General features: G+C 34.8%; 1 protein-coding gene across 2 annotated transcripts in view; it reads right to left on the reverse strand.

Annotated features, from left to right (window-relative positions):
• Positions 1-3,250: 3,250 nt before the first annotated feature.
• The window catches only part of ZBTB10 (zinc finger and BTB domain containing 10), a 44,041-nt gene continuing 34,453 nt past the window's right edge, over positions 3,251-12,838 (reverse strand). For both annotated transcript variants that reach the window (XM_050802227.1, XM_050802225.1), the window contains exons 4-6: positions 10,925-11,101; positions 10,554-10,726; positions 3,251-10,279 (exon numbers count right to left, since the gene is read on the reverse strand). In XM_050802227.1, coding sequence (XP_050658184.1) covers positions 9,974-10,279; positions 10,554-10,726; positions 10,925-11,101 — 656 coding nt within the window. In that variant the 3' untranslated portion in view covers positions 3,251-9,973. The remainder of the gene's footprint in view (positions 10,280-10,553; positions 10,727-10,924; positions 11,102-12,838) is intronic.

Below are 12,838 nucleotides of genomic sequence, written 5' to 3' on the forward strand. Positions count from 1 at the left end.
AGCACAAAGACTATGAGAAAGTCCTCCATTAGGACTTCCAATGGGGAATCAGTGTGTCTGAAACAATGACATAAAGGTTTATTATTCAGTTTGATAGTCTTTAGTCTTGGGAACTTCTTGAGGGCTTGATGAAAAGTATTTTTCTTTTTTTTTTTTTTTTTGGAAAAGTATTTTTCACATAAGCTATTTTGATTCACAAACTTAGCATTTTCAAGCTATGCCCAGGATGACTGACAAGTCTAATTTAGTGATACCTTGTTATGAATGTAGATATTAATCAGATACTCAACATTCGAAAGGCTACAGAAAGTCTGTTATAGTGCTCAAGGTTGAAGCATGATTGAAAATAAAAGGCTCTTTTAACATAACGTGGCAACAAAAGGGTCTAAATTAGCAAATTATTTTTATTAGTAAGTTAAAGTCTCCTCTCATGAAGTTTTGAATGTTATTTCTCAATCAGATATATTATAAGAGCCAGGGTGTGTGTGGGAGGGGGCGGGGGGACACCTTGGGTACTGAGATATGGTGTAACTAAATTCCTATTACGGTCTTGCTGTTTGATTAAAGCTGAAATGGTAAGGTTTTTAATCCTCTGTGGCTAAAATGATGCCATTAAAGTTAAGTCTCTTTGCTACTCAAGATTTGTAATTCTGGAAGGGAAGAATTCGTTGATGTTAGGAAGGTACATCATTCTTCAATGTATGTATTACAGGGACAAGGTGTGGGGGAAGGGGAACCTATAGATCAGGGATCAGCAAACTGTGGCTTGTTGCCTAATTTTGTAAATAAACACAACACAGCCTTACAATTCACTTACATATTGTCTATGGATGCTTTTGTGCCACAACAGCAGTTGAATAGTTGTCATGGAGACCTTATGGCTCACCAAACCGAAGTGTCTGGTCCCTTACAGAAAATTTGGTGATTCCTACATACATCGAATAACCCTGACTAAAAAGCAAAATACACTCGCATATACAATAGGCAATAAGAAACATATCCAGAATGATATATTCCAACCAATGAGAAAACTGGAATTTTAGACACTTACTAAACATTTGATATAATAATTTTGGAGGATGTAAATATGCTATGCTTTTTTAAATTAAAAAAACCACATTAAAATTAAATACAGATACTTAGGCTATCACTTTCCTTGCGAATACTTACAGAAGCTTATGATTTCATCCTGTAAGGTGATTTTTTTTTTCTACTACCCTGCAAAAAGTGAAATGAACATTAACCTAAGTATCTGCAATTTTAGTGAACTGCTTTATTGGATAGGAAAACTCCTCCAGGTCTTTAAACCCTCTCCATCATCTACGCCCCTAAAATGGTAGGCAGACTCTATCGTGTGTTTCCGAGTATATACCAAGTCTTCTGAGAAAATAGCGTTTCTAATTCTACAGACTTATCCAATACAGCTGATAGAAACAAGCAGCACTTAAAAAATATATATCCTAGAAAAAGATGTAACTGACCAACATTATCATCTTTCTATACCAGTTAATACAAAAATGTCAAGCACATGTCAAAATTGAGTTAACATCTTTTTCCCAAAACGCTGTAGTGCATTTTTAAGGTGAAAGTATTATTTCCCCTCTTATTATGTTGAAGGGGGACAATGTAAAGTGCTGTCTGTATGCATTCTTTTTTTTTTTTTTTTTTTTGAGACGGAGTCATGCTCTGTCGCCCAGGCTGGAGTGCAGTGGCCGGATCTCAGCTCACTGCAAGCTCCGCCTCCCGGGTACACGCCATTCTCCTGCCTCAGCCTCCCAAGTAGCTGGGACTACAGGCGCCCGCCACTTTGCCCGGCTAGTTTTTTGTATTTTTTAGTAGAGACGGGGTTTCACCGTGTTAGCCAGGATGGTCTTGATCTCCTGACCTCGTGATCCGCCCGTCTCGGCCTCCCAAAGTGCTGGGATTACAGGCTTGAGCCACCGCGCCCGGCCGTGTATGCATTCTTAATCTGCACTGTTTTATATTTGTCTTCATCCTGTAACCTGTTACCCCTCCTACCCGCTCCTGCTTTTAAAAACTGCTGATACAAGGCTGGGCGTGGTGGCTCACACCTGTAATCCCAACGCTTTAGGAGGCTGAGGCAGGCGGATCACCTGAGGTCAGGAGTTCGAGACCAGCCTGACCAACATGGAGAAACCCTGTCGCTACCAAAAATTCAAAATTAGCCGGGCATGGTGGCACATGCCTGTAATCCTAGCTACTTGGGAGGCTGAGACAGGAGAATCACTTGAACCCGGGAGGTGGAGGTTGTGGTAAGCCAAGATTGTCCCATTGCACTCCAGCCTAGGCAACAAGAGCGAAACTCTGTCTCCAAAAAAAAAAAAAAAAAAAAAAAAAAGAAAGAAAGAAAAAAAAAAAACATTGATACAAAGGGTCTTTTTGGTAAAATTTCCCAGATGTCTAATTTTTCATCTTTCCCCATCCCAACTGACTTGACTTGCAGTATAGTAACAATTGAGAACACTATATACCCTGTGGTCTCATTATTCATCCAAGGGCCTAACAAGTGGGTATTCAATGTGTATCTGTGGAATGCATGTATGAACAAAGAGGAAGAGTCCACAGAATGAAACGGGAGCTCACATTTGAGTGTGGTACAAGTCCCCAGGAGCAATGAAAGACCACCACAGATGTCAGCTACCTTTAAAAGGCAAATACAGGATAAAAGTTTAGAATGATTCCTGGCTCCAAAACACTGTCTTCAGTCTAATGTAAGATTTTAATAAAAACATCTTTATGCCTATGAAATAAAAAAAAACAATTTTTAGACAAATGCAAGACTAACAAAAATATACCTACATATGTAAAATTCTAGACTTCACCTTAAGTAAAGTCATTTTAGGACTTCTTCAAATTTCCTTTGCTATAAATGAGGATATGGCCCAGGACTAGTACTCTGGGATGCTGATTCAATTCCTACATTTGCTATTATTTGGAATGGGCACATTTTATTAATGATTTAGGTGACAAGTACTTGAAAAATTAGTGTGGGAAGATCTGCTTTGGAGAATTACCCATGTCAGTACATAAATGCCACCATCTCACTTTAGGAATCCAGATGCTACAAACATCCAAGGAGACTACTTGAAAACGGGACAGGCTGACAGAGATGCTAAGCTTCACATTACCTTTTACATGAATATGTTTTTCATATGGTAAAATATAAATGCCAAAACCCAACATACCTCTTCACAAATACCAAAATCATATTGGCAACTAAAACATCAGGTCATTTTAAAATATTTTTATTGATGTATTATTGCACGCTACATCAAAACTCCAACAGGGCTTTTCTTCTAGTTTTTTCACATATAGACCGAATGCTGGGCATTTAAATATTAGTGGTGTATATGTCAGACATTTTTAAACAAATATTTTGCAGCAAATGGCTAATAATTCTCACTAAATGTTGTTACGGAGATGGTTTAAAAAAAATTACAAAGGCTACTTTTGCATTGAGATCTCCATAGTAACATCTGCAGTAGGTTGGATTTGGTCATTACATCTTGCAGTAACATTATCTACTAGGGTTATGTATCCAGGCAAAGGATCCCAAAGGCTCAGTGTGACACCATGTATCATATGCTTGGCAACACAAAATAACGAAACTGGCTTGATAGCTACATGCCATATGATACTAACAGGCGAAATCCTTAAAGTTGCTAGTGCCTTTAGTCATTCACTTGGTAAATACTTTTGAGCAACAAGCTATGTGCCAAATACTATTTGAGTGTACTTTGGAATCTTCTAACTTCAAACTTATCCCTAATCTCAAACATTTATTGAATGAGTTTGGTACAGGAAAAATAATACAGAAATGGAAGTTCAGGAGTCCTGGGTCCTAAAACTGACTGGAGTCACTGTGGCAACCTCTCTGGGTATGCTTCATTGGGTAGTCTCTTTTCAATCTAAGTAATTCTACAATAATCTTGAAACCATCTTATGTATTATCTCACCAACTGTTAGGACCTGTGCCAAGAAGACTGTCTTGTGTTTAGCTTTTACTAAGTTTCTAACGCATACCTAATTACACTTGGAAGATTAGTTTTTTCTTATTGCCAAATTTAAGACTGGCCATGGTGGGAAAAAAATAATCTGGCTGACAGTAAAGTGGCAGTATTAATAGCAGGTAGGGCGCCATGCAGTTTTTCATTCACTTTAATTAGCGGAATAGATTTCCTATAGTTCAATTTCTTTCTTTAAACTTCAGAAAGACAGTCATGTCATAGCCTAAATTCTGAAGAACCTTTAGTTTTCTTACCTAAACATAGATCCAATAATTCAATTTCCTATACCTGCTCCCAAACACTGGTCTGTGGTGATTTGTGGTGAAAAAGAAAGAAGTTCAAGTAGTGATTTTTTCTATTAAGCTGAAGTTGGTGTCTAAATTCTTAATTTCCTAAATTATGTCATTTTTATTGTCAAAACATCCTTCATCCACCAGTACTCACACATACAAAATTTTATCATTTTAGTTATTTGTTGACTAAGCAAAACAAAAAGTAACTACAACGGTCCCAACACCTAAAAAAAACTAAGCACAAATCCAACTCTGAAATAGAAATGTTTGGTCAATACTGCCTTAGCCAAAATGATTAAGTAATCTCTTTGACTTTACGCAGTTATCTCTAGTGGCAGACCTTTTTCTGAAGCAGCCCCATTTCATCTTTGGATAATTAAAAACCAATTTTCAATCTTGAGCCAATGGTCCCAATCATGACCCCTTAGAAACACATAAAGTATCTTAATTATTCTGCCTCATGATAGCTCTTTACATGTTTAAAGATACTAGGCATTATAACGCTATGTAGGCTTCCCTGTATTGTGCTCTTCTCCAAACAAAATCAACGAACTCCTATTTTTCTAAGAAAAGTCTGAATAATCTAATCAGTTCTGATTTCCTTTGCTCTATTACTTTGAAATAACCTAAAAAGCTAGTTATGTTTTCTCTACATTAATAAAATTTCAAAGACTTGAAATTTATAACATCACATCACTTGTAGTCAATCAGTCCACAAATATACAACACGGGATGAAGCAGTTTACCTTTGCTTTTCAACCCATTTCCAAGATTATGCACAAATGTAAATTAAAAGGGAATTTTTAATGTTTTCTAAAACCTGTAGAGAATCTTAAAAGATACACTGATTACAAATCACTGCTACTAATTAAAGCAGCATTACTTGGAGGTAGTTTGTCATTTATGTACTTTCATATAAAAACATACAAATAAACAAAAAACCCTTATAGTATTCTATAATTCAAACTTGTAAGCCTGAAGTACAAAGATATCTGAATTATACATGTCAAGTTCATTAAGGTGTTTCCCTTACCCCAATTAGTCTAAATTAGTACACTTGCAAAGAAATCTGAATTAAATGTCAGTCAATAAAATTCACAAAGCCAGAAGCAGTTTAGTGCTCACAAGTTTATATTTTTAGGTTTGAATAAAGACTCTTGTGTATTTTCTAAATACACAGACAAAACAGTTTCGGAAGTTTACATACATGTCTTAGGACACTTATATTAGGTAGGTAATTTACATTTTAAAAAGTTGGTCTTCGTAAAAGATCTTCCCAAAGAGCTTTTACAAACAGCAGGCAGAAGTGTTCTTTTATGTTTACAGTGTTCAAAATGCCAATGCTCCCACTAAATAATGGCCTCAACCATCACTCTCCTCAACCCAAAATATTGTTCTCAATAGCTAGTGTACTCCAAATTTAAGTACCCAATATCATGAAATTTAGGGCTAGAAAACATCTTTTGAAGTGTGCTTATCCCTAACACATTTTAAACTATCTAGAATTCTTTAACTTCAGTTGAAAGCAGGGATACAGCAGGAAAAAAAAAACTTTCCATTTTAAGTCCTAAAGTGACTAAACACCTGTTAGTTCTAAGTGTGGATATTATGTACCATCGTTAAGTTTAAGGATCTGGGTGACTGAACGGCACAAAAACTGGGGTTTCTATCTAGTTCTTCAGATAAAAACCATTCTTTTATAAAATTAAAATGCCACAGCCGGTTAAGAGCATGTGCTACACTGATGTGTCTTAATATAGTCAAAGTGACAAAACAACTGCTTTATGAGGAAATAGTAATAAGGAAATTTGTTGGGGGGAGGAAAGACACTCAAAATTCTAAACACAGCTGTCTTATAGGAAAAATATAAATCCATAGACTCCATTAAGAGCTGAAATTCTACAAGAGTTGTTCAGTGAGGCAGCAATAGAGCCTCCTTGAAAGAGTATGGGCTTCAGAATCAGACGTGCTCAAAGCCCCCAGCTCTATCACAGCTGTGTTAAATTAGCCAAGTTTCTGAATTTCTCTGAGCCTTTCCTCATCTATAAAATGGAGACAATTAGCACCTACCTTATAGAGGATTAAGGTAAAATCAGGTATACAGCACAATGGCAAGTGTGGGCACTCAAAAAAAAATTGGTAGTTTTTTGAATCGTTTTTCAGAAAAATGAATCTAAACCCTTCATGCTATGTTCAGAAAATCCTAAAAAATATAAATAAAGCTTACTAAAGTTTTAAAATTTAAGATTTTTAAAAACCTATTTTCCATCACACTTTCCCCCATATGATACTACTCCAGTCATATTCAGGCCCTTTACACCATTTTGTATTAATATAAATGACGAAGTCCTAATCCTTTCATTTCCTATTTTCTCCTTCCTTTCCCCTGTCTTTTCTCATTTCTTTTTCCCTCTTGGTTATCTATTATTAAACAACTTTAAGATGTGTTATGCACCTATTATGTACCAGTGTTCTAAGCACTTTACATGAATTAACTCATTTAGCTCACTCTTCTCCATTAGGATGGCTGTACCTAACCCAGCTAGTGTGTTTTCCTCAATTTCAAAGCTACTCATTACTGCTCAGTTTCCCTTTCCTATAATGTTTCTTCTTTTTTAAACTCTTAATTGCTAGTGTGCTAAATTTAGCAAAATATCTAGTAAATAAGAAAGATGAACAGGGGTCCATATGGAAGTATCTGTCTCTGAGAATGCTAAGAAATAATGCACAATCTTGATTTATGAGACTGTCTGTAACTACAGAGTGAATATGAAAGAAAGTTTATACTCTTCCCCTTCATTAAAATTAAAAGCTATAAAATACTTTTTCATTTAAAATATAAATTACAAGAGACAACTTCGCCAAATGTGTAACATAATTCTGCCAGATTTCCACAGACAAAATTATGAGTATTTCATTGTTACCTCTGAGACCAATCATAAGTTCTTAGTATCTATCAACTTCCTGAAATTTTACTGTAAGTCAGAAAAAGAATACACTTAAAAAAATAGAAATGTCCAGTAGTATACCTTAGTACTAAAACTATTTTTTAAAAAGATCTAGATGGGAAAAGGCAGTCCCTCGAGATCATGAAACAAAATAAGTTAGGCAGTCAGCAAGTAGAAAAATCTGTCAATTCTGTTTCTGGTAAAATGTTTACTTCAAAGAAATTTTTATATAGGCTGAGGCTAATATATTCAAGAGTATAAACACTTTTCCTTTGGATTACCTAAAAACAAACTTTTAAAGTATATTTCAATTGACTAAAAATATAGCCAAATCTGTCACAACACAACATAAAATGGACAATTATAGAATATTTTAAATTAACAGTAACAAGCCATCTACATCAAACCTTATTTCCAACTAAAACCAAACAAAAGCACAACAATCCCGTAGTGTACCAAGTGTGTATTTCAATTTACTGTATGCAATCTAACAAAAATTTGGTCATAATTTACCAGATATACATAAATGATTTAAGTAGTAAAAGAAAATTCAGCTTCAAGAGAGTAAGTTCATATCTTGAGGAAAAGTAAAAGTACATTAAGAATGTAAAGCCAAAGTCCAGTTTCTATGCAATAAGTGAACTGTAGTCTAATAAAGCAGATTTAGGTGATTTTTAGATATATATCTTTGTTCTTTAATATATATTTATATATAGACAGATCTACCAATTGTAAACTAGTTTATTTAAAGGAAGGGAATAAATGGGATGAAAGAAATCTTTATACTATACTTACATATTCACAAAGAACATTTTACGTTTAAAATACTTTTTCATTCATAGTATCTTTGCCCAACTAATTTCTACCAGAAATACATGTTACTCATTTGTCTAGAACATTAAGATGTACTCATCTGTTTTAAACAAAAATCAAACTGAAACTATTCTTATCTGTCAGGTTTACAGTTATGTAGAAACTATAATATAGATGACAAAAGATGCATCTAACCATGTAACTGTAATTTATCTTTGATTTATCCAAGCAGAAACATCATTGTCTAACAATAAACCATTATTCTTCTGAAATCAGAGACAATGATAAAGCTTGTCTCTTAAAAAACATCAACTTTCCAACTTTGATCAGATGGAGCACCAAAGGGATTATATCTGTCAAAGCATCTTTGCAATTTTTTCCACATAACTAGCATAATTTAGTTACCTGATATAAAATAGGAAAATATACTCAATTTTTATTTAAAAGAAAGCTGAAAATATGACATCCCTCAATCTTATATAATATACAATATGCTAATAAATGCCATACATGTTAACAATACGTGAAATGCTGCTGAGAGTTCCACAATCAGCTAATTCATGTCACCAGGCTAAGTAAATCTGACAATTTCACCTCAATGTCACCCTTTGTACCCTGAAGAATTTAGTTTATAGAATAATAAAGCTTCTCAGAATTTTATTTGTAAGATTTTTGAGACTGTTGAATCATGGTGACTACTAGAAGGGCTGTATCAAGGTGTAGTGACTTCAAGGAACAGAAAAAAATAAATTAAGTGTTGATCATAATTTCAAAACAATCAATATCCCGCTAAGTATGAAACGAAAGAGAATGCACATTTTGTGTTAATTTTAATGATAAAAGGGACATGGGTAAAAACCTGATATTTCACTTATATTGCATAACAAGCTAACCAAACTGGACATGGTGGATAAATTATAAAACAAATCATTTTACTTATTTCTATGATTTTTCATTCAATTAGGTCTTTCAAATAGGACTGAGGTATAGTACACTGGCAAAAATAAAGAGGCAAACAAGAATAGTGCCAAAGTAACAGATACCCAAAACCGAATACCATGTCAGAAAACATCATATAGTAACCATTTATCAGATTAGAGCAGCAGAAGAAAGTTACTTCTAAATCATAATCATTTTAGTGGTATTTGTCAACTTCGCCACGGTAACTTCATAACATCATTCTTCATTTGTGAAGTAGTAAAATTCATGTCAAAAAGGAAGGGGGGAATGGAGGAAGTCAGTTAGTTCATTCCAATAAATTACCTCTCCAGTTCTTATAAACATGCCCATCAGCACAAAATTGAGAAATAATACCTAAGACTAGAAGAGACTTGGTTTAAGTTATGAAGCAAATTAAATGGAAAAATACAAGAAAATAGAACCAATGGGGTTGAAAAAGCCCCTCACTGAAAATCTGTATTAAAAAAAATAAAATTAATAAAAATAAAAATAGAAACAAAACTCTACTAGTACAAACTAGCCTGAGTGGTTTGATGGACAGAGTGATTGGGTCAATTGTCACTGTACTTCCATAAATGGATTTTCTCCATTCATGTTAAAGTAGCACATGAATGTAAGCTCTTTAAGGACTATTTTCATAGGACCCAAATAGTTACTGTATATCCTATAAATAGAAAATATTTTACTTTGATAACTGACTGAATATGTGGGGACTCCATGTAATCCAACCACATGGTTGTTTGCTGTATAGTCCTGTGCAAATATAAAAAAAAATTTTTTTTTGCTATAAGGCTTTGACCCTACAGTTTTCACAGCAACATAACTACTATCCAGCATGTACCATATTTTGCAAGCCTTCAAGTTCAACAATCCAAATTGTCGATTCATATTAGGTCCAAATGCAGCATCCTTGAGGAGTATAGTAGGTCAGTTAATCATCTAGAGACATACAAACTTCTCCTGATTCATCCCATCGAGAGGGATCATTCTGATCTTCTCCATCATCAACTAGCTCTTCATCAGCTTCTCCTACTTCATTCTCCTCGTATTCTTCATCCCGAGGGAATTCTGTATCCTGTCCCTGATCTACACCTTCTTGCCCTCCTGGTTGTGATTTATCTGCACAGTCTACACAAACACCATAACGTCGAGATCCATGTCTTATTCCAACACTGGCTGCTAACATGAAGATCTTCTTACACACCATACATTTGTATTTTTTATCCTTTTTATGCACCTAATTGAAGGGGGGAAAAATCCAATATAAGGATATTATATATAATAGAATGCATTTGAACCACTCAAATTAAACCACACATTTAGTAATGAGTGAATATACCACTGTTTCTCTGTAAAAAGCTCACTATCAGTTCATAAAGTCAAACTCTTTGTTCAAAGCAATTTAGGAGACAATCTTCCTTAAATTCACAATTAACTGTTTAAATCCCTTTAAACTTCACTGACATAAATACAGTTTATCTCAAAGATCAGCTGTATTTAAAGTTACTTACCAGGGAATGTCTTTTTACATGTTCTCTTCGAGTAAACAGTTTTCCACAAATATCACAGCTAAATGATCTCACTCCTGTGTGAATGAGCAAGTGCCTTTTTAGTGTTCGTCTGTATTTGGCTACATAGCTACAATGAGGGCATTTTAACTTGTTCATGATTAGAGATGATTCACCTATGAGAATTAACAAAAAAAGAGAAAGTGCTTATTATACATTAAACAGAAAACTTGCTATCAAAACTTCTTATCTCTGAGAACAGCAATTATGTAGAACTACTGATACTTGTTTTTAAAAAAATGCAGAATATGAAAGCTTTTAATTCTTAACAATTATTTAATAATTCTGTATTTGTTTAGTTGACTAATACTTGCCATTTTCCCAAGTTTCTTGTTTTGGCCAAGATTCTGGCAATAATCCATACTTGAAATCATTTGAAGCACCTGGTATCAATCCATACTTGAAATCATTTGAAGTACCTGGTATCAATCCATACTTGAAATCATTTGAAGGACCAGGCATCAAACCATACTTGAAATCATGTGAAGTACCTAGTACAAGTAAAAAGTCTGAATTAGTAATGGTAATAAAGATCTATCTCTTATCAGAGTCAGAAAACAGAAAATATATTTATATCCTATGAGCATTATGATAGAACTTCTTAATGAGTTAAATAAAACTGTATTTTAGTCTAAAATTGAGATGTCTTCCTACTTTATTATCACAATTAAATGAAATACTATTCAACTATAATAGAAGAAATTCAGTTAAAAAAAAAAAAAAAATCATGGGCCAGGCACAGTGGCTCATGCATATAATCCCAGCACTTTGGGAGGCTGAGGCAGAAGGATCACTTGAGCCCAGGAGTTTGCAACCAGCCTGGGCAACATGGAGAAACTCCATCTCCGTCTCTACAAAAAAATTTTAAACATTAGCTGGGCATGGTGGTGGGTGCCTGCAGTCCCAGCTACTTGGGAAGACTATCTGAGACCAGGAGTTGCAGTGATTCAAGACTGCGCCACTGTACTCCAGCCTGGGTGACAGTGAGACCATGTCTCAACGAAAACAAACAAAAAAAAAGGTGCTGGTAGGGGAGAAAAAAACATGAGTATCATTTAATTGTGCAGACGCCACAAGAAATTACCCTTTTAAAGGATGGGTATATTCAAACCAGAACTCCTAATAGTTGCTTTTTTCTAACTACTCTATCACTTGAGATTATATCACCCTAAAGCCCAGCTATCAAATGGGATATTCTCCTTATTACAAACCCAAGACAGGCACATAATTTTAAGATTAATTAGTATAGAAAAATGGACTGAGAATAAAGAATATACACAGGATAATTAAAAATTTAAAGTTCTATTACTATATCATTGTTGTTTCAGACATATTAGGGCAAGGTAACTGAATGCTCTCAGGGTTCACTGAAATTTCTTTCTAACTCCATCCTTAAATAAAATAACGTGCAGAAGACAATCAAAATAGAATAATGCATGTGCCTAAGGATCTTCAGATTAGCAAGGGTGGGAATTATATCCACTGGATTTAATTCCATCTTTAATGTAATTCCTTGGACCAGGAACCTTTTGGCAATAGGAATATATCCAGAATCTTCCACAACTATTGCCACCCTGATCCAATCAATCGTGAGCTCTAGCCCCTGGACTGTCTTCAGTAGCCACCAAAAACTTGTCTCCCTACTTCCACTGTTGCCTTCCTGGAGTGTGTTCTGAGGAGAGAAATCACAGATTCTTTAAAACACTACCTTAAGGCAGATCACCATCAGCTTACAAGGCTGCAAAGACTACCCACCCTCACAGTAAAAGCTAGAGACTTTCAGTATCTTCCAAAGCTTTACCTGGTGGAGCCCTGGCTTCCAACCACCCTTTCAGTCACTCTATTCCAACCATACTGACCTCTGTGCTGTTCCTCATCCATGGATAAGCATGCTCCCAATTCAAAGCACTTAAGCTGCCTAAAACACTCCTTGCCAAGATACAGTTCACTCAAGCAGCAATAATACATTTTCCTCCCATGGGCATCACGGTTTCAAAAGTAAAGAATGTTTACCCAAATGGATTTGCTAAGAATCATTTCCCATATATGTTCCCAGACATGTTGTTCCTCTTAAAAATTAAGATAACTTAAGATTCCTTTTGGTGAAAGTCTTAATACCCAACAAAGTAAAAATGTCTCTAAAGTATTTTAAAACTGCACATCATTACTATTACTGTAAACTGTGCTGTACTTGGAATATCTTGACCGGTTTTTGATGTAAAGAAAGC

Source organism: Macaca thibetana, chromosome 8 (genome assembly GCF_024542745.1).
Source record: "Macaca thibetana thibetana isolate TM-01 chromosome 8, ASM2454274v1, whole genome shotgun sequence".
Classification (NCBI taxonomy): Eukaryota; Metazoa; Chordata; class Mammalia; order Primates; family Cercopithecidae; genus Macaca; species Macaca thibetana.